Source organism: Branchiostoma floridae, chromosome 4 (genome assembly GCF_000003815.2).
Source record: "Branchiostoma floridae strain S238N-H82 chromosome 4, Bfl_VNyyK, whole genome shotgun sequence".
Lineage (NCBI taxonomy): Eukaryota > Metazoa > Chordata > Leptocardii > Amphioxiformes > Branchiostomatidae > Branchiostoma > Branchiostoma floridae.
In genome coordinates this window covers 11,186,168-11,214,030 of record NC_049982.1, presented here as the reverse complement: position 1 = coordinate 11,214,030, position 27,863 = coordinate 11,186,168, and the positions used below count along the sequence as shown (strand labels likewise).

At 42.4% G+C, this 27,863-nt stretch overlaps 3 protein-coding genes across 4 annotated transcripts; 1 reads left to right on the top strand and 2 right to left on the bottom strand.

Annotated features, from left to right (window-relative positions):
• Window positions 1–115: 115 nt before the first annotated feature.
• On the bottom strand, window positions 116–16,507 carry LOC118413974. 2 transcript variants are annotated; one of them, XM_035817667.1, is made up of 8 exons: window positions 16,404–16,507; window positions 15,792–15,875; window positions 15,357–15,495; window positions 13,584–15,228; window positions 12,715–12,839; window positions 11,054–12,403; window positions 1,879–1,997; window positions 116–980 (listed from the first exon to the last, which is right to left on the bottom strand). In XM_035817667.1, exons 6-8 carry the CDS (start codon window positions 11,097–11,099, stop codon window positions 633–635), a joined length of 513 nt encoding a protein of 170 aa, XP_035673560.1. In that variant the 5' UTR covers window positions 11,100–12,403; window positions 12,715–12,839; window positions 13,584–15,228; window positions 15,357–15,495; window positions 15,792–15,875; window positions 16,404–16,507; the 3' UTR covers window positions 116–632. The 2 variants fall into 2 exon arrangements, with proteins under 2 accessions (XP_035673560.1, XP_035673559.1); XM_035817666.1 differs by lacking the exons at window positions 116–980; window positions 1,879–1,997; window positions 15,357–15,495; window positions 15,792–15,875; window positions 16,404–16,507 and having other exon boundaries at window positions 11,564–12,403; window positions 13,584–13,915.
• Window positions 16,508–21,144: 4,637 nt separating this feature from the next.
• Window positions 21,145–24,991, top strand: LOC118413951. The gene is made up of 6 exons (XM_035817627.1): window positions 21,145–21,275; window positions 21,505–21,689; window positions 22,500–22,670; window positions 23,309–23,472; window positions 24,090–24,386; window positions 24,786–24,991. The coding sequence occupies exons 1-6, from the start codon at window positions 21,210–21,212 to the stop codon at window positions 24,893–24,895; spliced, it is 993 nt and encodes a 330-aa protein (XP_035673520.1). The 5' UTR covers window positions 21,145–21,209; the 3' UTR covers window positions 24,896–24,991.
• LOC118413969 (uncharacterized methyltransferase YdaC-like) lies at window positions 24,947–27,540 on the bottom strand. Its single transcript, XM_035817659.1, has 4 exons — window positions 27,349–27,540; window positions 26,617–26,703; window positions 26,328–26,466; window positions 24,947–25,967 (listed from the first exon to the last, which is right to left on the bottom strand). Exons 2-4 carry the CDS (start codon window positions 26,689–26,691, stop codon window positions 25,540–25,542), a joined length of 642 nt encoding a protein of 213 aa, XP_035673552.1. The 5' UTR covers window positions 26,692–26,703; window positions 27,349–27,540; the 3' UTR covers window positions 24,947–25,539.
• Between the last annotated feature and the right edge of the window lie 323 nt (window positions 27,541–27,863).

The following is a 27,863-nucleotide window of genomic DNA, read 5'->3' as shown; positions in this document are numbered from 1 at the left end:
CGCTTTTGCTCCAACCGACGATGAGTGATCAAACGCGATCTGATCTTAGATGTTGAAGTATTTTTGTGGCAACATATGGCAATTATCATGATGATTCAGTATGAAAGGCAAGAAATTCACCGTTTATATAAATATATTTCGCCAGTTTCCGTTATTGGACCCCTCAATTCCCTCAGTCCTAGGTACATTTAGATTACAGGAGTTCAACTTGAATGTATAGCTGTAAGATTTTGCTTCATGTTCATGTATCAGTAAGAAAAGGCTATTTTTGAGTTCACAAGAGAATCTCCACAGGAGAGTGTTTTTCAAAAACCTCTTTACTCGTTTTTAATCTGACTGAAATCTGGATTCTTCAATTTGATTTGTTTACTAATGTTGAGAAGGTGAAGGTGAACGAGGAAATATATTTCTGACAATTGTGCATAACTTAAGAAGCATTGTTGTACATATCCTGTCATCTTTGAATAATTACGCATGCGTAGACGGCACCAGACACGCATCAACATATACTATCACGGCTGTTTCCCACTACGGCTTTAAATAACGAGATATTCTTCATCGCCAGACACGCCCTAACCACTAAGCACGTATGTACAAGCATCTAAGTGTCCATGGTCAAGGTCAGCGCTGATTCACCATGACGTCATCAAAAGAACACAATAACACGCTACAATGAGTCCGAATTCACGAACGACGCGTTGTCCTGCGTTCCCCATGACGACGCCAATCTTCGGCGCCTTCCGCCCGGGGTCGGATGTGACGGTTTCGGTTTGGTCCTCCTCATCACGCAGGGTGGTGAGAATTGTGGTTTCCATGGTAACGGTTGCTGAGAACTCGTCGTTGCCCATGTCGAAGGCGCAGCAGTACTGCTGGTTGGAGCAGTTTCCCGTCACACCGTCACAGTCGGACAGGATGCCACGCGCAGGCGTGGCGCACCCGCGCACAACAGTCACGTGGCCGTTAGACTTGGCTTTGGAGGTCTGCAAAAAGAGAGAGAGAAACCTTTTATTGTACACATGAACCAGCTTAAGTCTCAACACTTAAGTCTTAACCAAAGTTCAGATTAGTGACGCGAAAAAAAATCAATCCGGGGACCAGAATACTGGTCATGATCAAAACTTGCAAGCAACCAAGACAGCACAGCTTGGCCGTATTCTAGACAAGCTTGATGATTAAAAAAAGACGAAATGCCTTTACGTTTCGCAGGATATGCAATGATTCTAAAATCGTTTTCCGATATACAAAATTTAGTCAAAAAAGGGGTATGACAAATGTTGACTTGAGATTTTAACGACTCTTCCGGAATACAAAATATATCAAACAACGAATGAATTCTCTAAAAAGGGCCTGGCGTTTCAGATAACATCCACAATAATGCCATTCTTATTCACAGATGGAAGAGAGAGAAACGTCTGACTCTTAAAAAAAATAAATATTCAGTTACTTCTTGATTTACTTTGTACTACACAATGTTGTACCTAAACGTGTAACCTTCGTCGATGTCTGCGACCTTTTCTTCCCTTTCGGAAGTGGAATTAGTGAAGTGTTCAGCTGGTGGGAAAAATAGTCTAAAAACGCCTAAAACAACGTTCAAAACAAGCTGGTGCCTAATCTCTGCTTGGAAAGTGATATTCTATCTACCCACACATAACGTTATACTTATACCTAGTTTCCTTCGCAGACTACTGGCTTATATTTCTGCGGGAGCGCTGATTCGCGATTTTCAACATAGGCTTAAAGGCTCTCCGAGCGCGTAACTCTGTCTCGGCATCAGAGTACCATGTTAAAAATCGTGACTCTGCGCTCCCACATAAAGGTCTATAAAAGCAAGCCCTGCTAGATGTCTGCGAAGGAGGCTAATGTAACGCTATACCATACCAGACATCGAGTCTCCCTGTCCGTGCACTGCGTGGTCCTGGCCACCAGGCCGGGCCGGTACTCACACCGGGTGTGTTCTCCCCGGGACCGGCACTCCCAGCACCGCAGAGCCGACACGCCTGCACGGGATAGACACACATTAGTACAGGGGTATACAACCCTTACGGAGGTTTAGGTGCGAGTACATGTATATATGTTTTGAATGAACTTAAAATACAGGGATAGGCCGTTGAAGAATTGACACCAATGGATTAGTCATGTTGCTATCAATAAGTAGTGAGGAGTGAGGCATAGAAGACAAATGGATAAACCATACATAAGAGTAACCCCTGAAGGCAAATAATCACAGTACTAGCCGCTGATCTATCTCATTAGCCTTAATAAAATCTCCTAAAACTCTATGTCAGGATCAGTGTTGTGTCTTCTCTAGGCTGCTCCTCACACTATCACTAGAGACACTATAAACTTGATTGATGATACGTAATGGCATCCTTGCCACCTGTGTGTTTTGAAGTTTTATTTTCTGTCTATGAGAAGTATAGTAAATAGAGAAGTGTTCATACATATCACCCCTTCCATGTAAAATTATACCTGCATGCTAGGTTTGGTGACGTTGGAAACGTAGCAGCAGCAGATAACGTTAGGAAATATTTTACATGTTGCGAAATGATGATCAAAACAGAAAACAGAGGTAAACATCCACAGACGCTCCCCTCCAGTGGTCTTTTCTCTTCTTTGTGCCAACAAGAAATGTAGATTCGTTTCATCTCAAAAGTCTTTTTTTCCTTTGCTCTACACGAACAACCCTAACCGGAAGCCCTGGGCTGGGTATGTTTGCACACCAAATTAGGACATTGATTTCAAAAGGATCTTTTGTTGTTTGTCTCTGACCTTGGGAGGTCAGGTCGAGGTTTGTACCATTTGTACCATGTGTGTTGGTCTGAATAAATAATCAGTATTTACATGGCAAAACCTCACCATGGACAGAAGCGAAAATGGGGAAATAAACTGTTCCGTCAAATTGTGCAGCGACAGGGAAAATATTACACGACAAGGGTTCACCAACCCCATACTTAATTTATATCATTAGTAATTACAACAATTTGCATAACATTTAAAATGCTCACTTCCAAATAACTTGCATATGTGACAAATGTGAAATCATCAACATTTGCTAGAGACTTAGGGCAAAATCTGCTCACTAGTTAGATATGCAAAAAATGTATTGGCTCACCTTACATGAATTCATTACCTCCTCTTTCTAAATTTGTGGCAAATATCACAATTCTATCCTTTAGGAGGCTATAGTTAGTAGCATTTTCTTACGATAATGCAAATGATGTCCAAATCTACATGATTTACATAATGATATTCACCCTTTAATATCTAATGTACTTGTGTCACTTGCATGAATGTTTCATCATTCAGTACCAAGGCATAATGCAATGTTTTCATCAACTATGCAAATTACGTCATAACTTGCATTGTTCATATGCATTCTAATTGATGTTCATCTCAAACCCTGTATTTAGTACAAAGTTCCTGCTACTATTACAATTGAAATGAAAATTTCCCTATTAATCAGGTCCTCGCTTGCATGTTATGCAAACCATTAAGTTGGTCTTCACTTACGTTAGGAAATAAGAGAATTCATTCATTCATTCTTGACCTATCCTTTTTTGAAATCTGCGACTTAACCCTGCAGTTACAAAGGCAGCTGCTAGAGGGACCAAACCCATAGGTCACTTCTTTCCGAGCATCTAAACATGGATACAATAGCTTGACTGCTTCTTGTCCAGATAAGAGATAGAAAAAGATACGGAATCCTATTTATAATGCAGTAGCCAAAAAAAAGCCACCAGGGGTGCAAAATTGAATCTTATCTTTGATAGGTCTATCATGACCAAACGAAACACCAAATTTCATAGCAACCCGTCAATGGGGCTTCTTTACTTACGCTTCTAAACCATGACACAAACGCCATCGAAAACAGAGCTCTGGTGAAATTAACAACAAGTGCAAAGCGATGGAAGAGCAAATAACAGACCAAACACCCTGCGCACCCACGCCCACACATTGTGATTCAAGCCTAGCCGTTTGATTACATTTCGGGTTTTGCCAAGGTTGTGCAGTGTTCCTGCCGCAGGGATAAACAAGACTGTGAGCCAGTGTATACAGAATTAGGCCGTGCAACCTTTGGAAAAGAAATATGATCAATGTGTATAAATCTCCTGGAACATTTGCGACGGAGGGATTGTTCACTTTACGTACACAAACACACACACACACACACACACACACACACACACACACACACACACACGCACACAGAGAGACACACACACAGATACACGCACACACACACACACGCACACATACACGCACACACAGCCACACACACACACAGACACACACACATACACAACACACACACACACACACAAACACACAAACACTCACACACAGACACACACACATGTACAACACACACTCACTCAAACTCAAACTCACACACACACACAGACACACTCACACTCACACTCACAAACACACTCATACACAACACACACTCACACTCACACAAACACACAAACACACACATACACAACATACACTCACACTCACGCAAACACACAAAGACGCACATACACTCACAACACATACACAACACACACTCACACTTACACACACACACGCACACACACACATACACACACACGCATACACACGCTTACGCACACACACAAACACACAAACACATACGCGAGCACATGTACACAACGTGATACGCATAGAGAACATTAAGTTCAAACAAAGATTTATATTCAAGCGATTTTGTTATATTACGCCAAAGAGCTCCCCAATGGTGCTGCACAGATAGATATCACGATTCCACGTTATGTATTCTTCACATACACGTCTACCTCCTTCAGAAAACTCTCTAATAGATGTTTGAAACACCCGGCCCGAGCGTGAGACAGGGTCCGTGACGTTAGTGGATATATTTGTTTGCGTCTTGAGGCTTATGGTGTTACCGCAGGCGCGCAGACTACATCTCGTCCTTGCAGCAAAAGAATAAAGATTACGATCCATCAATGGACTCAAAAAGAAGTCGTGACTATTTGCACTTTACAGGATGTATCGTTTCTAATTCACCAATATCACGTTTGTATCATAAAACCCCGTTGTTAAGTATTACAGAAAATACTAGTACTTATAATTAGTAGTACCTGAAAAATGGAGGGTTTTAAATACACCCTTATCATATGTCCGAAGATACATGATAAGGCAACAGCAAGTTAATTTTGCCCTCATTGATTTTTGCATGATTTCAGAAAAAAACATGACTTTTTTTCTTCTTTGGAGATGGACGTCAACATGACGAGAAATTACCAAAATGGGCAAATAGGCTATGTTCTGGCCTAATAATTGTGCCTGTAGAAGTGACACTAGTGAAGTAGCCTTAACTTAAGTTGCAAAAGTAAAACCACTACAATGGAAGTCATGAATGTAGTTACCAATTTGTTAAGTTGTACCAGTATACCACACTATTGTCACTTTTACTACACCAGGGCACGTGTTGAATAAAATGATTATCCAAGTTGTTGACAGTGGGGCGATGTTTTTCCGCTTCAATTCTTGTAACAACGTTAAAAGTGTCTATTTTGAAATTTCAGCCATATTTTTTTTACCCATATTGTTTTTTCGCCCTATGGTTGCTATGTTTGCAGTCTGCAGAGGAACAGCGTGATTGCGCTTTTGATGGGTTGCTAAGGGAAGATGAATAAAACGTTGATAGGTATTTAGGTGACGCTTGATGGAGCACATTTAATAGCTATAATTGTTCACTGATTGGGGATATTGTAGAATCTAAATTTACACGTCAGGCAGCGTATACGTACGTACACGGTATGTATGATTTAGGCCTGTGTTCAACCTAACCCCCCCCCCCCCCCCCATAGCTAATGTTACACTGCTTTCATCTTTTATTCGGGCTTCACGCTTGGATGTTAAATCCCGCGGTATATTTCAGCCAGGCTTACAAGCAATAACCATTAGGGTGTTCTATTACTTAGATGCAAGATGTGACTGTATGTGGTTTGTCGCTTCGAAATCTCAGTATATGTGTCAAAACGATATTTCAATCGAGAAATTGGCAAAGAAGATATTTTATCTTTCTTTATATCTCAGAATTCTTTTGTAGATTATTTTAACTAGCGAGACACAATTGGGAAAATTTAACCATCTGAAATGGTATCTCTTACTCTTTTCATTTCAAAGTACACAGCGCTGTAAAGAGATTCATAGATCAAAATTTGTTGTTGTGGGGGGGGGGGGGGGGATCACATACCTCTTCCACGTACAGAGGGCATATAAATTTAGAAGACTACTAGAAGGTATGGTCGCGTTTTGAGGCCGTATTAATGGGCTAGTGGACTGCCATCTTCGGCAGTGGACTGTCATCTCGGGCACATTACACGGTACCCACCCCTGTCCCTCCACCGCCGTCAGGTACCCATTTCTACACCAATGTGGAGTTAGGGAAGACTTGTAATACGCTCTTTCCCAATGGCACAAGGTCGGTAGCATGACAGGATTTGAACCCATTATCGCACTAATGTCGAGTTGTATTTCAGAGACATTTAAGGTTATACTATCTCACACTCAATTTCAACATGACAAAAAGTAAAATTTCTCACAAATTTATTTCTAGAGCGGCGAACGAAGAGAATGTGACATCAATTCATACCTTCATGTTTGCAAAAACAAACTGACATTACAGATTATACATAATTCAAGCTTAATCATAACACCTATTGCGTTACTTCTCTGTACATGTACAATGACAAATATAAACTTACTCTTATTTGACAGATTCAGTGGACATCTACACTTGGCAACGTATCAGTGGTGTTCACGTTTACCGCAATATTATCTAACGGCACAATTTGGTTGGTGCTTCTACCACATCGTCTGGTCCAAACCCAACTATAACAGTCTTGAAACAATTTCATGACAGCTTTGCGTAGCTGGGGCAAACGAAATGCGTACAAAACCGGGTTCAATGCGGGAAACAGCCCTAGAAAGACTACTGCCACACCGAAAACGGTCGGGCTGTAAGCTAATCTTTCCTCCAAGCTACGCATGTACAGACCGTCTAACAGTTGGACTATGGCAATGACATAAGGAGCCCAGCTAATGATACAGGCACATGCAAGAAAGGCCACGGTCAAGGCTTTCTTTTTCGCGGCTTTAACTTGCTGTGCGTTCATGTGCACTCCTCCGAGTAAATGGGCATTTATGTTCACACCTACGGCTACCAGTCGGCGCCTTAAAGTTATATACATTCTCACATTTACCACAACAACAAAAATCATGCCTGCTAAAATGATGATAACAAGACAGATGAAGTAATGAAGATCAAGAAAGTCCAGGCACATGTCGGGGCGGATGTTGGTGACACGACAAGTCCACCCCAACAGCGGAGAGTAGGAGACCAGCGCGCTCAGCACCCAAGTGGCGAAGACGGCCCCGGCGACGTGCTTGCCGGTGATGCTGGTCTGGTGGAACAGGCCGTGGTAGATGGAGATGTATCGGTCCAGGGTGAGCAGCGTCAGGCCCAGGAGAGACAGGAGGACGGAGAAGAAGAAGGTTGTGTAGAGTCTCAGGTACGTCCCCTCGCCGCCTCCCGCCTGACGAACGGTCGGTAGGACTAAGCACATCACTCCGGCCATGGTGTCCACCCCGGCCATGTTAGCGATGAGGTAGTACATGGGCTTGTGTAGACTCCTCTTCCTCGCAATGCCGAGGATGACCGGTACGTTGGCGAAGATGATGGCGAGGCCGAAGACGATGGCGGCGGCGTCCGAAGTCCCCGTGCCAGACATGGCGGTAGCGTCGTGGCAGGCTTCCACGTCCTGGCCCGTACGGTTTTCTGCCAGGAGGATGTAGCATTGGAGAGGGCTAAGTGTGTCGTCGCCCCCTGTTCCATCTAATGCTGCCGAAGCGTTGGACGTGTTGAGAGCCATGATTCCGCCGTATCGGACTGCGTACCGACAGTATGCTGGGGAAAATGTGGTGATCTCACCTGCAAGGTGCCCGGTATTTATAGACAGGTAGCTGTCTTCTGCGCATGTCAAAATGTATGTCTACCTTACGCTCTTCCTGTTGCAGAGGGCCATTACAAGTATAACAGACTGTACAGTACCCTGTAGGCGGTCGCGGCAGCAATTTTCTGGGCAGAAAATAATGTGTTGGAGATAATCAAATTGTACCTACAAAGAGCCAAGCGGTCTCACATTAAAGATCATCAGTACATCAGTTGATTCTGATGAAGACTTTCGAATAAAAGGTCGAAAATGGTAAATCTTTGTGTCTCGGCCGTCATCCTTCTGACGCCTTATCGACTAAAGATCATCAGTACACCACATAAAACGTTTTTTTTCCTTTTTGAATCGGAGCAAACTAACATTAATACATAGACGTAATTATAAATATAAAAAAATAAAGTGACTTCTTAATAATAATCCATAATGTTTTATGAGTAGTTTCTTCTAGAAGCTATTCTTTAGCCCCGATTTACCCATATTTCTTGTCTTGGGCATGCAAATTCTGTGATAGGGATCTTAACTTTGTTCTTATTATATAGACACTGAAACACTACAGATAACAATTTCGATGCGCGCAAAGAAACTCATCGCAGATTCATGTCCGAATTCTAATTTCAAGCAAACAAGCAGGTGCATAACGGGTATGTGGATAAAGATAGAGAAAATGCGGTTTTCTTGATGTGAGGGCATGTACAATTTGATATTCATACTCAGGTAGATAACCACGGTCTGTAAAAATCATAGGCACAAGCCCGGAGCCCTGTGGTATCAAAAGCTAATTTTTTCCATATACACTGTATATAACTAGTGCCGTTTTGTATGTACGCTTTTCTGAAGGGGTACGTTTAGTCCTGGTCAGACATCTGCACCAGTCAGCACCAGTTTTGAAGTGCCATTTCTAGTTCTGACGTGTGTAAATCGTGCTCTACCGGGAGCGAGAGCGAGCTCACGGGGATTGTTCCCAGGCTACGTACGTGAATCGGGCCTACTATGTTCCCCTGCTCGTAAAACAGATTGACCCTGACGTTTGATTTACGAGGATTTAAACACCGTTCTCGTTCCCCGGCGGGTCTCCCGGCGGTTGCTCCAGCTGGTGCTTCAGTGCGGTCAGCGACATGCTCACTACTTATGCAAGGTTCACAATTATCGGCGTGGACGTGCGTAAATAGGGTGATTATAGGAGGTGGCTGTGTTCTAAATGCCGGACATGATGTCACGCAGGGCAGCACGGAGCGACGTGTGGGCCCTGCTGGCGCTGTGGTGTGGTGACTTGATCAGTTGATGGCGTCCGTATCTTCTGACTCCGACCCTTAAACACCTGTTCCGTTTATTGAACCCATACTAAAACGAGAATTATACACACAGACCCTCAACCTCTATGCTCTGTGTTACAGTCAATTGGGCTTGAATGACACAAAACGCCCCCGCTCTTTTTGAGTACTGTTGTCTTGGAGTGTTGTATTCGGAAGTTAAGGTTTTTGTTACGATCAAAAACGTTTCATATAGCGTCATTGTTACGATGCCAATACGAACACAGAGCCTCGAATTCGTTGTATCAGTTTCACGTCCATTAATTTTTTCCATCCCTTTCACCTTGTCTTTTTCATACTCTGTGCCTCAACACAAGGGTATTCATATATGTGTTCTAGATGTAGATCTAGTCCCAAACGTTGTCACGACATGCGCATAATTATTATTGATTATCTTAATGCCTTAACGCGTCGGCCAAGTCAAACAGCAGACCTGTGTGTGTTAGTGGGTACAATGTGTGTGAGATACGGCCTGTCGGCGGCACCGCGGGGCACAAAGGCGGGAGGCTGGGGTCGCTACCGGCTGGCCGTTCCCAGCCATTGTGAACCACAGACCCGTACAAAATCAGCTTCGCCCCGGCTTGGGCTGAAGCCCCTTCTCGTTTCCCGCTACACATCCTGAAAGCTTCAGTCTGTCGCGATCGTAGCAACACAACAGGAATCATATTTCGGAGACATTCATAGCAGTGCTTGGTCGGGACGAAGCGAGAATGATGATGGGTTGGTTGGAAGGGGATGCTGTAAAAATAAAAAGGAAAAAAAACTGGCATGCACGGGGAATGGCAAGAAAGCAGGAAGGTAACAAAAAGAAAAGAACCGATACAGAACCTGCAAAGAGCATTAAAGAATATTGACATACAACATGTTCACATTACAAATTCCATCCGTCCGTGTACGTGTAAGACTTATAAAGGTTTATGTTAATTTTGACCTGTCCTCACCAAAGTTGAGTTTGTCACAAGTTACGCACAACGATATCCTGCTGAGAGGAAAATTATCGAGCCTTATGTTCAAAATATTGCAACAATACTATCCCTAACCTCGGTTCATACTGTTTACTGTATGGACATGTCTGTAAAAGCTTTTTACTCCGTTGATCAAAGTGGTGTGGTCGCTGCAAATGTGTTATGAGACCATCGCGAGGCTTTATAGTGTTTACACGACATAATTGCCAAAGCATAAACAAGAGCCAAAGTCTCCAGAAATTCGAAAAACGCAACGGTTTGGAGGGGAAATATCAATCTAATTTATCCGAATGTTGTCAAATCCTGTCAACTTTAGAATGACTATAAAAGACAACTTGTATCGTCCCTTACGTGTACTAGTATATTGTTGACTAGTTTCCGGAGGTCCGGACACGCAGCTTCTGCCTACTTAGACTTTCAAATCCACGACTGTAACTCTTTGTGATGTGTGTGGGGCCTGCCTTTGTTGACCCTTGTTTCCTTGAGAACGGAATCCCCAATCCCTCTCCCTACAAAAGTCTTCCTGTTATGTGTATCAAACAGTTATGAAAAAGAGTAGTATGTAATTAGTGCGGGATTGTTCAACAGCTAGGTAACTTAAGGGGAATGTAACGCACTTAAGGCTCAGAGACAGCCGAGGCGTGGAATACAAAACGTTCGGTCTGTATAGGTCTTAATGTGAACATCGCTTCTGCGAAACAAAAGACGGTCGGACAAGTATACTGATGACGCATGAAAGGATGACGTGAAACTATACACTGATTCCAAGAAACACGGAAATTACACTCACGTAACAACAGCGCGCACAGCACCGCTAGCACCGCAACCCGCCTCATATTTTGGGACACTTTTCCGGAGTTTGCTGTTTGCAAGATGACAATCACATGGATGCTCCCGTGTATAGATGCACGCAGCTGCTGACGTATCGCGGAAAGTTTTCTTGGTTCCACGAACGTCTCAGATGTAAGCAAAGGTTGGGCGTGGGGAAGCTAGACTGAAGTGGAGGGCTGGGCCAAGAAGTTGAAATCGAGTGAGACGCGGTGACGTCACGTGAAATCTCGCGAGACAAAACGACACTCGGTCTTTTGTTCAACAGTAACAAAGGCAGGGTAATACTGAACAAGCCCTGCCGGGGACATACAGATATCCATCTGATTAAACGGAAGTGTCCTAGAGATGTGTAGGCGATACAGACCACATGTACACTAGAAGACGTCATGACAGAAACATAGAGCTGCATTGTGCATTGGTAGCAAGACGCGGTGGCTACTGGCGGTACTACATTTGCTGAAATCATATATCATTGTTTACGGAATTCCTTTCTTTTTATTTTGAAAACACATGCACCAGGAAAATCACAGAATTCTGCCACAATACTGAAAAATTGAAATAAGGCACTGAGCAGGATAAGGCACTGATAAGGCACTGCCCTACTGCAAATCTGAACTAAAAAGAGCACAATTATGATTTATCTGCATAATTAATTTCAATTTCAAATAACAAAAAATGAAGATACGTGTACAATTATTAACAGTCTGGGATATATCGGTTAGAATAGGTTCGGATATTATGATAGTTCAGATAAGCCAGCATCCGCCATTCAAATCACTTATACTGCTATATCCGACTGTGCTCAAAAGCACCAACTTTACAACACTTCCATAGCTGCCATAGCACACTTTATTTTGAGTGAAAACAAAACATTTCTAGTCTGAGAAGGAGCTGTAGATTGAACATTACAAAATTAAGTATTCTTATAGGGTGGTCTGTAGAAACGTTACGGTTTCGTGATGATCAGGACAGCAAGTGGGAGTGAAAACGACAAGACTCCGCCAAAGATACTGCAGGTCCCTCCTCCGGTGACTGCCACTCCAGAGGGTGTGGCACTGATCGTTGTACCAGCCAAATCATCACCAATCAGGGTCTGAGTTGGTGATGTCGTCATCGGGATCTCCTCAGCTGAGTCTGTGATTGGTCGTGTGAGGTGGTCGTTGCAGACGTCGGTGTTACAGCAGTAGAGCTGCCTGTTGACGGAGCAGGACCCGAGCGCTCCCCAGCACGGGTTGGGAGCCGAGCAGTTCTCGGGGGTAGCGCATGCCCGGGAGATCGTCAAGTTGCCGTTCAGGTCCAGTCTGACGGTCTACAGAAACAACAATGGTGTATGTCGGAATGGCCTCTGATGTTTTTCTTCATCACTATCAAAGCATTCAAGTGCACAACGTTTGCAAAATAAAAAAAAGTAAGCTACGTATCTGTCATACCCTTTTACTTTTTATTGCATCAACAGCTAATAAATCAAAGACGTACAATTTCACGCTACGAGTCCATTTCTTTCCAAAAGCCAAGTGACGTAACTGTATTATATGGTACGTCTGTCTGTTTTTACGTTAGGGAAAACGAAGCGAATATCTGTCTGGAGGCATATACAATAGCAGATAACCACAAACCCACCATGCACCTGTTATAACCTTCCGGACAGGCGGATATCTCTGCACCGTTCCACGGATCGCTGGCACAGAGCGAGCTCTCGTCCGTACTGGTGCACTCCAGGCAGTCCAAGGCATCTGTTAACCCATCTTCGGCAAAATGTATGTTTTTCAGCCAATACTATTTTCATATAGCAAACAAACAAAGCAAACGTGCATTAAGGGTTTTCAGGAATTTAAAAGAAAACCCTATTGGCCACATCCGGCATACAATCCTTTCAGATGGACAGCTTGGAATAGCATAGTCTCAGAACATATCGACATCAAGCTATTAGCGTGCGCTTGGCAGCCCGTCTACAAGCTCCGTCTTCTATAGTTATAAGGTTAACCATGACAACCATTCCAAGCCGTGCCAACGTTAACATTCCATTGTCTGTTGAACTTTAAACACCATCTCCCTGGAATGCTGGCAGCCGCCAAATAAAGCAAGCGGAGGTTGATGGCGAGGGGGGAAGTGTCTTCAGATTGTGGTCGAAAAATAAGTTCCTCAGACTATTTGATGTTTTGGCAAAATCCACAAATTCAAAACATTTCTCAAAGCTAAAATATTCAAATTGCCGAACGCCCGTTTCTTTATATTTCGTAACAATGAGTGAAAATTATGACCACAGTATCTAGTCTGGAGCCTATCGTGACTCAAGAAGAAAAGTGCCTGGTGAATCCTATTAAACTTTCGAAAAAGAATGCCACTGTCAGGCATTACCGAGGGGTGCTCATCAGACAGAAATTAAAGTGCAAGAATTCGTGCGGGAAACAAAAAGACGACTCCGTGCGCTAAACTAACATATTCAACGATTTCACATTAGAATGTATGATGCTAAGAAGAATACTCACTGGGCGTGGTAACCATGAGAATTATCACAGCAGTGTAGGCGAACAACATTCTGCGTGCCTCCAAAACTCTGCTCTGTGGAAGACTGTTAAGGCTGGACTGGGAAACGCTAACATGACCCCCAGCTTTCCTGGGCGCAGTCAAAGCTTGTCACCTAATCAAGTTGGTTTGTCATAACATTTAGTGTTTACTGGGTATCGGTCACGGTAAAGTGCTAATTAGGGCTTCTTCAGAAATACCGGAATGGGGTTTGGGCTGACTACAAATAAAGGCAAAAGCTATCACTGTTATGTAAAATTTAGATCTTATATCAACAGCAACGTTCTGAATGTAATATGCTACGAAAAGAAAACAACCGGATGCCTCTGGACGCCTATCTCCCAAATCCTTGTAATTGCGCCGAATTTGATGCCGATGCAATGGTTAGATACATGTACACAGATCACCATATAGAAAAAGTAGGAAGTACGTTGCATATTCATCTATCTCTTCATCTAACATCGGTTCGGCTGAGCTTTATGTACAGTTTGGGCCTGTTTTGCACCTTACGACTCCGTCTACTACAGCAACAACAGTTTATCTGGGAAAGTTGCCCAAACGGTGACGTTCGCCCCTATGGAATGCAACCAGGCAAAAGTGTCCAAATATAGAAATATGGACCACAGGACGTACTCGGAAGGATATTTTAAGGGTGTAAATGTGCTAACAGGAGTGAATAACAAACAAGGTTTTATTTTATGTTACGTGATAAACAAAATCTGTTGGTCTTTCGCCTAGCATGAACTTGATAAATGCTGTCTTAACCGCATTAAATAATCCAGACCCGTAAAACCTGTTCACATTGAAACACGTACGTTACACCCACGTTCTCAGTAGAATTAATTTAATTGCACACCCCACTTGCCACAGTATTTGTGCATTTATCGGGTGGTGCAACAATGCGAAGTAAGCTAGCTGGACCGTTCCGGTTTGGGATTTGGGGATCCCGTGCAATTAACAGAAGTGTGCGGTAATTAATTGTGTAATTAACTGGCCTCTATTGTACAAAGTTTTATCAATATGTGTACGATATTTCTGCAGTATGATTGCTTGCTTGACTTGCAAAGATGCAATGTACTGTAAACACAATCAGTGATAACACTAGGTCTCAGAAATAACACAAACACGTAAGCAAGCAAACAAATCTTTGTTACTTTATTACTGCACTTCTACTACCTCCTGCCTCCTTATATGCAAATATTGCTTCAAAAGTTGTTTGTCCTTTTCCGAAGTGCTCTAGCGTCACTCCCGTGAACCCAGTCTGCTCCAATACCGCCATGTATTCGTCTGGATTCAGTTTATGTGCATATCTATTGTAACCCCTGTCAATCAACAGCTCAAGCCTCTTCTTCTTCAAAGTGGAGACCATCACGCCGCCTGGCGACAGTACGCGGTGCAGCTCTGCACAAGCTTGGTTCATATCGTCCCAGAAGTAGTAACAGTTGACGTGGAATATACCGTCCATAGACCTATCGGCGTATGGGAGGTCCGTAACACTTCCGAGGGTAACCTGAAGTTTTCCAGCTGCAATGTGTGATTGAAATCGCTTGGTGGCGATGCCCACCATCTGCGTAGAAATGTCGAGTCCATAGACTTTACCTGGACCGCCTGAAGTTAGGGGAAATGATTGTAGTTATATTCTTGACAAAATAGCAATCTTCGACGCTCTCACAATAAAAAACCCCAAAGACTGGCAGACAAAAGAAAAAAAACAAACATGTATTGACGTTCCTTACCCGGTCCCATGTAGTTTAAAGCGTGTTTTAGTCCGAGTCCGGGACCAAAACCAACCTCCAGTACGTTATGATGCGGTTTGATGTTGAGAAGCTTCGCCGCCTGCCTCTCAAGACCATCGTTTCTTTTCTCAAGAAATCTCTGACAAGAAAAACGAATTAAAATACATTACCTTTTCAATGCTCTTAAGACTTAAACAGCCAATAATTCAGTTTCGATATATGAATATATTATAATTTGTTTGTTAATTTTCAAAGTATCTACTGGCTAACAACAATAATATTTCCCAATGAGAGCATTTGTTGTTTGGGTTCGAATACAAGACAAAATTTACCATAATGTGCTTTGCATTCTACATACGTCCAAGGAGCTTTCTCCTTGATACGTCACACTTATCTTATTAGTATATATACTACAGTATTATCCCTGGAGTGTACCTTGACCAGCCAGCCTACAGGTCCCCCGGACGGCTGTCTCATGTGTTTGGAAAACGCCTCCTTAAAATGCTGCATGGTTCTTCTCTACAGGCGATAAAGAATGGATATACAAATCGATAAACTGGATCAAGACCAATGTCTCCGAGATCGAGTAGAATATACATTGCTACAGTCAGCGATGGTTGTACGGCAAAAGTGTATACGGCAAGATGCCAGTAGCTAACGGGTACCTTTCAGGTGTTCAAAACCCTTTTCGACCACGATGGCAAAACGTAATTTATTTTTCTTAGGGTCAGTTCCAACAAGTAGGTTAAAAGATCGCTTTTTCCTGTTTTTCTACTTTTTAAAAATTTAGTCATACCCCAATTAACACGGAAATTTTAAAGACATGGCCATTTAATATCATAACTTGGGGCTAATAAACTTCAAGCCTGTCACGCTGCTTATATTACTCTCCAGTGCCCCCCTCCCCTCATGCTGAATCGTAGTAAGGTAACATTCCTTACTACTCGCTCGATTACCTGTGTCACTAGCTACAAGATCTGCGCGATAATAACGCAGTTGCGTTATAATAGTGTGGTTTGTTATCATAACCGCAGAGTTTATACTTACGGTGGTTTTAACTTCGCTGGGGAAGTATCGTTTCGCTAGGTGACCTGAGATGACCGTGTATAAACATTGCCTCAGGGGTCAAAGGAATGTTCCAAATATTCAGAGGGGGTCAGGGTTGCAATGGACCTTGTTTCAATTGTGTACAGGGCGTCATATCTTATTAAAAAACACTGCCTCTAACAAATGCCTGTGTGCTTATAACAAAATAACATGCGCGCTACCGAAAATCTACGCGAAGGCAAGGAGCCTCCTTAACAAAACCTGCAATGAAACCATCATTGAGCGGTGGCCTCTACTTTGAACTACCGTTATATGCTCGAATTGTAAAGATGACGAATTTCCATGATATTCGGTATGCAGGTACCTAAGACCAAGGAGGTTCCCTCTTTCAACCTCCTTGCTAAGACAATGACATGACAAATTATGCAAATAAGGACTTCATTTGACCAATTAATGAGGAAAATATACTGATGGATTCTCCAGTCGATGTCGACGGATGAGTAGGCAGGCAGCCAGTCACTTGCCAAGGTGGCTCCTCATGTGGGAGTGAAGTCCTATAAATATATAGAATATATTATGTTTTCCATAAAAGGATTGTCATACGCGTAACATTCATGATTGATAGAAGGTGAAACGTTAACAGATACTAATTATGAAAAAAAGAGTCTTATTTGCATGATTAATGTGAAAGTGAAAACTCCACATGTGGGGATTATATATATATAATATCTACTTGTGACATGCGCAAGTTAGATAAAGATGTACACCACTATACATAGATTACTTCACGTAAATACGAAAGTCATTTACATGATTCATGACAAAATCCACCAATTCATGTGCTAGCCGCGTATATGCGCTTTTGCGAAGACTATCTATTGCATACCGAATACCTTATACATATGATTGGTACATCCAAATGACGTCATGAGAAATTAACAGTTGCAATTGTTTGCTTCAAAATACACGTGCCAACAAAAATTGAACAATAACATCAGAAATAAAGTAGCAAACAGTTTGGAGGGAAAACAGATTCTAAATTCCAGGTCATCGTACGTACATACGTTTGATACTAGAAAGGCCGACATTTGCTTAAGAGCAAATACAGCATATTTCAGCCATACCCCTTCCCACGCAACATTGGACTGTTCCAAATCACCCCTGCGCAAAAATGGAACATCCTCTTAACAGTACATTATCCCCCAAAGTGGACTGGTATTGTGAATTGATTCCAGGTAAAGACAGAGCTTGCTTCTATTTTTCAGAAAATGACAATAATCACACCTTCCATTCAGAAAATTTTCATCATGACTGAAAATTGTTGAATGACTTCATGTAATGTCATTAACAATTTTCAGTACGATAACTAGGTGTAAGTTTAAAAAAGTATAAGCTCCTTGTGATGTGGGTACATTTATTATTGCAGTGAACTTTTTTTATTCAAGTAGGGCATACGATTTGATAATTATCAAGCAGGTGCAGGTACTGTAGGAGCGTTTGTTTTCTTCAAGCTGTAAAACTGTTAAACTGTTTTACTTTGTATGCAATCAGCCATCGAGCCTATTCTTATTTTAGTTTAACAACTCAGTCCTGCCAGACCCGGAAGATACGATTGAACCTTGTTCGAGGATTTATTTTCGTCTGTCTGGTCAGTCTGCTCATACCCTGGCGCTGAGAGTGTTTTATTGGGCTGAAACTCTGGCAGTTTAAAGTTACTTACAATTTAAATGTTCAAAGTTTATGTCAAACAACAACAGCACTAGAAATGTGGCCACTATAGACAGGTGGTCACTATAGAGAAAAATGATAGGTTCCAGTCCAGTGATAGAGCCATACGTTACACATGATTTCAGTACACTGATCATTAATCATATAAACATTGCACAGGTAAGCCAATTGTTTAGATGTACAATTAAGTTCAAATAATTCTGAAGAGAAATATTGATGAGAAAATAATCATTCTCGCCACTGTCTAACTTATAATTACGTATCAAAACTAAACGCAGATTTTCTAAGTAACGCACCTTTCGCCGACTTCATCAAAGGACCGCCGGCTATCAATCAAACACGGCTGTTGATTAGACTTAGAGTTTCAAACAGTCATGTGCTGTGTGCCAGTTGACAGCGAACTTCATGCTACGTGATGTTTTACATTGCTTGGACCTTCTTTCCTACAGCGGTGCTTCTACAAAATATTTAGACTGTAACACTGAGTCTCACATGTTTTATAGAATAGAATTTGACGCAGAACAGCGTTTTTTGCTGGGTATTTTTCATGAAACATGTCCGTGGGAATATCAGCGAGGCGGCGACGTAGGGATATCAGACTGTCAACAAAAGTCGCACGGCGGCTAACGGCGCAGCGAAGATACTAGCGCTATAAATAAGCGCTTCAACTAAGGATGGCAACCCGTACAATATTTTTGTATACTGTTGAGCTAAGTAAAGTTTGTTGTTTATGAGGTTTTAGTTGTCTTTGAAGCTTTGACCCGAAATATTTTAAAGTCAAACTGCTGAAGAGAAGTAAGTGACTGCTACGATTATCGTAGATATGGCCCTAAAAAAAGCTGATAAAAGAAGCCTTCTCAATAGTCTAAAATGCAAGAGCTTCCGGGGGGGCTTCGCCCACCTGGGTCCCCCCCACAGTGGCCCTGCCCCTGGACCCCGCCAGGGACATTCGGCGGCCCCCGGACCCCTGTCCGACGCTTTGAAAAAAATCTTGGCGAGAAGTCTGTACGGCCTGAGTCTTCAAGTTAACGTATTGTGTGGTCCCGCTTATGAATATTAATTAGCCTTCGCTTTCCTCTTCGCTGATTGGCTGAACCATTAATTGAATTAACTCTTCCTGTCGGCTAGACGCAGGTGCAGATGTTGGCTCTGTGGGGTGAACGTCCGAAAGGTCATGGCATGGAGAACGAAAGAAAACCAATTTCCCCTAAAAAAAGTGCTGTAATTAAGCCTTTTACAGTACTTTATGCCAAAAATTTTACTTGGATCATTTTACCAACTATCTTATGCCTATCTATACCAAATGTTACTCATACCAGGGTACAGGGGTGCAAAATATACCGTTATAAGACCGTCAACAACAGTCGCACGGAGCTAACAGCGCAGCGAAAATACCATCGCTAGCGTTTCAACTTCGGATAACAAGTTATAAGTACTGTTGAACTCAGTAACGTTAAAGTTTGTTTTTAGTTGCCTTTGACGGTTTGCCCTGAAATAGTGTTACGCTAAACTCCTGAAGAGAAGTTAAGTGACTGCTACGATTATCATAGATATGCCCCTAAGAACTGATACAATATAAAGCCTTCTGAATAGTCTAAAATGCGAGAGCCTTAGGCGGGCTTCGCTCCCCCTGGCGGGAACACTGCTATATACGGGATCATGAGGCCCCGCTTATGAATATTAATTAGCCTTTGGCCTCCTCTTCGCTGATTGGCTAGGTCTTTGATTCAATTAACTCTCCGGCTGACGCGCACAGGTGTGGCTCTGTGCGGGGTCACGGAAGGTCACGTCAGGAGGCCAAAAGAAATCAAATTTCCCCTCAGAAAAGTGCCAAAATTAATCATTTTAAAGTTGTTTATGTCAAAAATTTTACTTGAATCTTGTTACCAAGTATCTAATGCCTATCTATACCAAATTTCAGGTCATTTAATTGTAATACCAGGGTACAGGAGCCAAAAGTGTCCTTTTTTGGTCAAAAATTGCACCCATGTCCAGTATCAGGGTGAAATGCACGAAGTTGTCCTAAGTTAAGTTAGATGTCAGAAGTTGTCCAAAGTTGTCCAAAGTTGTCCGTAGTTGTCCTCCATAAAGGTTTTGACGTCATCTGTGACTCCCGATATCGCCTCAAAGCCAGTGGGAAACGGTTGTAACTTAGTACAAAAATCGCAAAAATAAGCATTTTGTTGCACTGTACACCAAAAGTGTTATTGAATTTATATGAAGGGATTATCAAGGCACATCTGTGTCAAATTTCAGCTCATTCGGTTGCAATACCAAGGTACAGGAGCCAAAAGTGTCCTTTTTTGGTCAAAAATTGGTAAAAAAATCGCAAAAATAAGCATTTTGTTGTACTGTACACCAAAAGTGTTATTGAATTTATATGGGGGCATTATCAAGGCACATCTCTGTCAAATTTCAGCTCATTTGGTTGTAATACCAGGGTACAGGGGCCAAAAGTGTCCTTTTTTGGTCAAAAATTGGTCAAAAAATCGCAAAAATAAGCATTTTGTTGTATTGTACACCAAAAGTGTTATCGAATTTATATGGGAGCATTATCAAGGCACATCTCTGTCAAATTTCAGCTCATTTGGTTGTAATACCAGGGTACAGGGGCCAAAATATACAGTTTTGGTCTAAAATTGACCAAAAAATCTCAATAAAATCATTTTAGAGGCAGATATGAAAAAAACTGAGAAAAAAGTATCAAGGTATTAGCCCATTCTACCCCTGTGCCAAATTTCAGGTCATTCGGTCCAGGAACGGCGGAGATGAATCACTTTGAAGATTTGACAGGAGAAAGAAAGAAAGAAAGAAAGAAAGAAACATTACGAATACAATATATTTCATCATACTATGTATGGCTGAAATATAAATATGCATTTGCTTATTATCAAATAGCTACAGTACATGTATCAGTGGATCGGAACGAACAAACGTCATGGTGCCACACATTGGAAAAACAAGCATCTGGTAGTTCCTTTCGGAAGCTAATATTAGCTATCATAATATTTGTGGGGTCAGCGGCCCTAAGGTGTTGATAAAGTTGTTCGCTTTTGTGAAAACTCGTCTCAGTTCAGGATGGATCCAGATCGTGCTCTAACCTTGCTTCTGCTGTGGGCCGTGGTAGGCGGAGGGGGGTCCCAGGTAATTAATCTAACGTCTACTGTCATCCTTATGATTTGTTTTCTGATTATCGATAGTTACGTCGTAACAACTTCACCGTTGGTATGATATGATCTGCTGAAGGCACGTGTCCCGAAAAAATGATCATACATTACGCTGGTTTGATTAAAAAAAAAAGAAACATCGGAGCAATTGCACGTCTTCACATGATCGGTAAAATCCATATCCGTGTAACGTCTGGTTTATGCAGGTGTCGGAGATCCGTAACACCTACTACGGACATGTCCCCACGGAGGGCAGGTCCGGCCGCTGTGACTGTGCCGCTATGGCGCCCTCTCCAGACGCCTGCGCAGACGACATCAAGTACCAGCTTATGACGGATCTACAGGACGATGTGGGAAACCTGACCTGTCTTGTACAAGAAGTTGCTGACAAGTGATGAGCTAGATATCTCTTTATGACATGTTAGAATAAGACATCAGTTACCAAATATCATAAGAGCTATGGCAGTTGTTACGTGTGTGTAGTAGTCAGGCCAAGACCTGTGGTGGTGCTCCAAAATAATGTGTTTTTTGCTAGAAACCACATTTTTCCTTCTAAACACTATTGTCCCGTTGTTCAAGTACAAGACTTATTCCACTATGCGTGAGTCGTGGGTATAGCCAATAATATCAGAACACAGACGTAGTTCAGACTTGGCGATGTTCGATGTTTCTGACTAAAGATGGGGTTACACATGCGTATATATTTAAGTCCGTTTGAGGTGCGTATGAAGCTCTTTGTCTCTACCAGGCTTCTCAGGTCGCGAGAAAAATAGTACAAATTGGGCAAATATAGATACATAACATGCCAGATGAGTTAGTTGACCGAGAAGTATGGTTAGCGACCCAGCTAACTCGTCTGACATGTTACCTGTTTACGTTTGTCCAATTTCTATTATTTTTCCAACGACCTGTGGGGCCTGGTGGAGGCAAATACTCCCGTGCCCATGCACGCCTCATACGGACTTAAATATATACGCAGGTGTGACCCCACCTTTAGGGAGAAGAGACGCAGCTACATTGAGTTCGGTGCCCAGAGGTGGCCAAGGGCCTTCCACTGCGCAAACTCATTAAAAAGAAAGAAAACTGGACTGTATTTCCTCCTAACATATCATTTCACTTAATTGACCGACATATTTGTGCTCAGTTGAACTCGTATATAAAGCTCTGGTTGTTCGTTCTGAATGGTCTGCTTGATCTACAGGACCCACAGCACTGTTGATCTCCAGGCGGTGATTGTTGACATCCACAATCTGACCGCCAAACTGGCTGTGCTGCAGGCAGACAGGGAGCTCCTGCTGACGAGCTACTTCAACAACATCCGGAATGACATACTGTCCCTGGCTGGGCTACTGGCACAGTTACATCAAGACAGGTAATCATATATGGAGATTACCTCTACACCTTTATGCTTCACTGCTGTATAATTTAGTCTCACGAAAGCCTATTGTCGTACACCATCCCTTGTACTGAAATCTAACATTTTGTTGCCAAGTGCATCATCTTGTGGTTATCACTTCTTCCGCTTTGAGTTATTGCATATGAGTCTAGAATTTTGATCAACAAAATCTACGTCGGGTTATTTCCTGGGTATGTGCATTAAAACATGGGCCCATGTACCTAATTTGCATGCCTTAGAGCCATGATGCCCACTTGGACGACAGTACATCATACCGTTTAAGTTGTATTATACACTTTGTCAATATGCCATGTATGCTCACATTCCTGTACTTATATAGTTATAGAACTAAGACGAGTGCCATTGTACAAATTTATCTATTACGTTGCCTTACATTGTACCATGTACAAATGTCGTGCAATAAAGTTCATTCATTCATTCATATACCTAAAATGGTCAAGAAACCTAAAATGGTCGAGATACATCAACCTATCATTCTTTGGTACTGGAATAATTATGTACAGGCTGTGCTACGAGTCCAGTTTTTTTAAAGGTTCCTCTTCCTATACGTCAGTTCAGCCGTACGACTGTTTCTCACCTGTTTATTCCGGCAGCGCGGACGCCATGTTGGTGCAGGTGTACCACCAGCAGATGGCAGGCCTGGCCGCCATCGTGCAGCAGCTGCAGGGGGAGCAGAGCGGTGTGGCTCAGCTGCAGCTGCAGCTGGACCAGCTGACGCAAGATCTGCAGACATGCAACAGGTCACTGTACGCACCTGGTGAGAGATGTATAGGAATTCCTTTTTCCATTTCAGTTGGGGGTTATTTTGTTGCTTTTTGCTAATCTCCAACCAGATCCACGGTGCGTAATGTATAGTATCAAACTTCTCCGGTGCCTGTTTGACTACCTTAGCCGGCTACATTCCTTGGCCAGCTTTGATACTATCTTATGGCACCGTAGGATCTGCTTGGAGATTAGCTTTTTGCGGCCTTTTCTACGATTCTATGTTTCTGTAGTGGTCGAGATTTTTTTCCATTTTATATGGAGAAAATGGCCCCTTGAAGAAAAAGTAATCCCTCCATTCATAGAGAATCCTATCGCTACTTATTCCCGACATCCACGGTTGGAACGTTCAACACTAAGGGGGTCTATGGATAATTGTTGGATCTGCAAATACATGTATTGCTGAATGACGCCGAACAACAAGAACATATATAGCGGGTCTGCTACAATTAAGATGAGAAAATCGGGTTTTTGAGAGTATTCGCCCCGCATTCTAAATTTTCAGTCATTCAAAATATGAAAGGGTTGATATTTTCTCCATTATGTAATACATAAAAATGTTGTAGTATTATTCTCTATAACATTCTTTCCAATAACATCATCACATCCCAGACGTAACCGACACGTGGCAGCAGTACGAATTCGACTATGACGACAGCTGCACCACCTGCCACGGTGATCGATACGTCAAGTCCACCAGCTACACACACGGGGGCAAGCCTCTCATTGTCGGCGCCATCCTGTGCTCTCCCACGCGATACAAGCTCTTCCTGAGCGACAGCCTGACGGGGACGTTCAGCAACATCGCAGACGGAAACGGGAGTGGACAGGACCACTGCGAACTGGTGGGCGCGCCGGATGACGCAGCAGTTAGCGTTGACGGCTTCTTTGGGAGCTGCTATGGGCAAGGTTGGTGCATATCACTACTCCCCAAGGAGAGGTTGGAGGAAAAATTGTGACCATTTCCTTTCATTCGTTTTTTATCGGCCGACTTTTCCGGAAAGGTCACGACTTTTTCCACCAACCTCTGCTTGGAGAGTAAATATCACCCTTTAGTAAGAAACTATGCAAACTAAGTGTGGTATGTTTTATTTTTATCTGTCATGATGTACTATCTAGATTTTGCAACTGTTCTTTGCTAAGATAGAAATTCATACTGTGCTTACTGACTACGCAAAACCTGTACTTCCTTTTACGGGCTAAATCGAGAGAAATTTGATGTCAGAATAAATCATCACCTGTTATGATGTCCATATCTATTATATATTTTTCATGCTGTATAACAATTCCCCTATTTTGTATTTGTAGGTTTTCGTCGGCATGACCGTGGTGAAAGTTTCACGTTCGGGCCTATCGGCGCTGGACACAGTGCGTACTTCTACGGGAAATGGTATGAATGCGGTGTGACTATTCCGTGATCAGAAATGAAGAAAAGTCAACACATGGATTCAATTGACATGAAAGGAATATTAAACACTTTCCTGTGAAATGGGAAGTTTCTTGTTGTAATATTTCATACGTCGTTTAATATCGTATTTCAATGTGGCTGCGGCAAGTTGGCGGCGTAGCTGTGGCCGGGCTTTTTATAAAGAGCTCAACGAAGAATTTTTATCGATAAAAAATCTTTTTAAGCCTCATTCATTTGTGTGTTTTGTTGTCTTTTTACTAGTCATACTTGTATATTTTTTTATGAAAAGTTAATGGTCATACAAATGCAATATACAACACAGCGTCACCGCCAACGTGACGTCATCCAATGACGTACACGCATTTTTTCACTCTATATAAAACGTAGAGCTGATGAAACAACTACAAGTTTGGGTACCCGTTGATGTTGTAAACTTCTTTGCGTGCAATATTATCATAGTGATCCGTGAAATATGCAAGCTATACCTTATATTAGAACATCTTTGATATGGACATTTTTCTTTTCACTAAACTCACGCACAGTACAAAGATTAGATCAGCAGTTGTTAACTGTTTATGTAGCTCTTTTACCTAACACTCACAGCATGTCTTTGGCAATTGAGCCTATTTGTACCTTAATGCCTGTTTGAAAACGTCATTCTTTACAAGCAAAGATCGCCTCAAAATCTTTGACCCCATCTTTAAGGTGTTCCATACGGACCCCCGTAAACCCTGTCTGTTCCAGTGACTTCATGTATGCATATGGGTCATATTTATCCGCGTACGCGTTCAAATCCCTCTTGATGGACAGTTTCAACGTTTTATAGTCCATGGTGGTGATCATGGCGCCTCCTGGCGACAGGACTCGGTTCAACTCCTTGCACCCCTGATCTAAGTCATCCCAGAAGTAGTAGCAGTTGACGTGGAAGATCCGGTCCATGGAGTTGTCTGGATACGGGAGATTCATCACGTTACCCAGGGTGAGATGGAGCTTGCCAGATGCAATGTGCCGGTGGAGTCGCTTGGTGGCGCTGTGTATCATTTCAGGAGATATCTCTAGCCTATACACCTTTCCGCGGCCATCTGGAAAAAAAAATGCATATATATTACCATATAAGTGCTAAACGTCTGGCCGTTTACAAACGATAAAGTGCCCCGAAACCAACATAACAAGACGATAGCATGTTGAGGTTAAAAGATACAAAAAAATACAAGTTCTCCTGTAGTACCAAGGTCACATAGTACGGGACTTAAAATTCACCTTGACCTTCGTGTTCTTAACACCCACCCACATACCGAGTATCATCTTAATCCATCAGAAGGTTCTTGAGTTATGCTGACTATAAAAAATCCGGAAACTTAGACACACACACAGACATCCAAAAAAGTATGTCCATGGAGATAGGATAGCGAACACCGTGAGCATTTTTCTCTCATCCCTACCGCCGCCTATGTGTTCCAGGGCGTACTGCAGTCCCAGTCCCGGTCCAAACCCGACCTCTAGTACTCTGTCATGTGGCTGGATACCCAATAGTCTGGCTGCCTCTTTCTCCAAGTACCGGTTCGTCCTTACAAGAATATGCTGTGTCAAATTGAAAATGCACAATGAAAAGCTGTGAAGATTATCGTTTTCTTGTCCTACAAATACGAATCTTCCATCATACTTATTCTGCTACATTTCCAACTGATTCAAAAGACACAGAACGTTGAGAAGTACGTAAGTATAGATTACCTTAACCAGCCAACCCACAGGTCCCGTAGAAGGGTGACGTAAGTGTCGGGAAAACGCCTCTTTGAAACTCTGCATGTCAGCTGTGCGCTAAGATACAACTACATGTATTAGCTGGATTCCAGGCTAGGTACAAGGCACACCCGGAAGTAACACGTCTGCTTTGAGCAAAATCGCTCTCGTAAATGATCACTCAGTCAATCATAAGAATTAAATGTTCATAACGTTCTGTGACGTCAACTGTCATGAATCGTCAAGTAGGACTTTTTTAAATTACCAGCATGACCCCCATATCGATATTTTGAGTGCTCTTTCACAGCGAAACATTTAGGAATATCAATATGGCGGACCGAGACCAGAAGGTAGCCCGAACAAGGATCATCTCTCGACTGCATGTATCTTGTCCTCTAAAATCTGGATTACTTCAGTCCAGAACAGTATGTGTCTCTTTCATCAGTACTGGAATGTACTACAAGTACATACTGTCTATGTGGCGGTTTGTAGTAATGACAATGTACAATTGTTCGCGCACTGTGGGTATACTATAATACATCATACTAGTAAATGACCTGCGCGCGACCATATATGCAACACACTCGGGGGGACCATGATAATGCTGAAGTAGACCGTGGGCGGTTTTGTAGTGTGTTAAGATGTAAGGCTACACATCACATTGGACTGACTTAAGTTGATATCTAATGCCGTGATATCAAATATAGACACCATGATACTTACGTGGGGAGTGCACTTGTCTCATGTGCCCAAGGAGGTTACGGGCTATTCCATTACGCAAATGGGTAGGCACCTGCAAAATCGTCTGTCTGAAAAACGTCCCATTATCATATCTTGGATATTTTCTGCGTTCTTCTGAATTTTCTGATCCCATCTGACTGCATATCAATCCAAATTAGGCGCTGAGCGTCTGTAGCTTGTCAAAGATTGACTTGACCTTGTGGCGAGGTCAGGGGTCAACAAAGTGAATGGCTTTGTGCAGGGACTTGCTGAGTAAGATTTTCATGCAATGGATTGTATCCATCCCAAATCTGATTCGTATACAAAGGAGCGTTGATAAGTACAATTAAAAAATGATGCTAAATTGTAAGAATAAAGTTGTGAAGTATCGGTTTGCAAAAACAGATTGAGAGTCACACTCTATGATATCACCGGTCAATCATCCTGAACTGTAACCTATATAGACGGTACGTGGCATGTAAGGTACCCAACCCACTCAGTGGCTTAACAAAACAAAC

Excerpts from the sequence above, each read along its gene's own strand:
- LOC118413969 (XM_035817659.1), bottom strand. The coding sequence starts at position 26,691 with ATGCAGAGTTTCAAAGAGGCGTTTTCCCGACACTTACGTCACCCTTCT. Across the intron at positions 26,467-26,616 it reads CTGTGGGTTGGCTGGTTAAG|CATATTCTTGTAAGGACGAA; the intron begins GTAATCTATACT and ends AATTTGACACAG. Across the intron at positions 25,968-26,327 it reads CCTGGAACACATAGGCGGCG|ATGGCCGCGGAAAGGTGTAT; the intron begins GTAGGGATGAGA and ends TTTTTTTTCCAG.
- LOC118413951 (XM_035817627.1), top strand. The coding sequence starts at position 21,210 with ATGGATCCAGATCGTGCTCTAACCTTGCTTCTGCTGTGGGCCGTGGTA. Across the intron at positions 21,276-21,504 it reads TAGGCGGAGGGGGGTCCCAG|GTGTCGGAGATCCGTAACAC; the intron begins GTAATTAATCTA and ends TGGTTTATGCAG. Across the intron at positions 23,473-24,089 it reads CAGGTCACTGTACGCACCTG|ACGTAACCGACACGTGGCAG; the intron begins GTGAGAGATGTA and ends ATCACATCCCAG.
- LOC118413974 (XM_035817666.1), bottom strand. The coding sequence starts at position 13,632 with ATGTTGTTCGCCTACACTGCTGTGATAATTCTCATGGTTACCACGCCC. Across the intron at positions 12,840-13,583 it reads TCTCATGGTTACCACGCCCA|ATGGGTTAACAGATGCCTTG; the intron begins GTGAGTATTCTT and ends ATTTTGCCGAAG. Across the intron at positions 12,404-12,714 it reads AAGGTTATAACAGGTGCATG|ACCGTCAGACTGGACCTGAA; the intron begins GTGGGTTTGTGG and ends TTGTTTCTGTAG.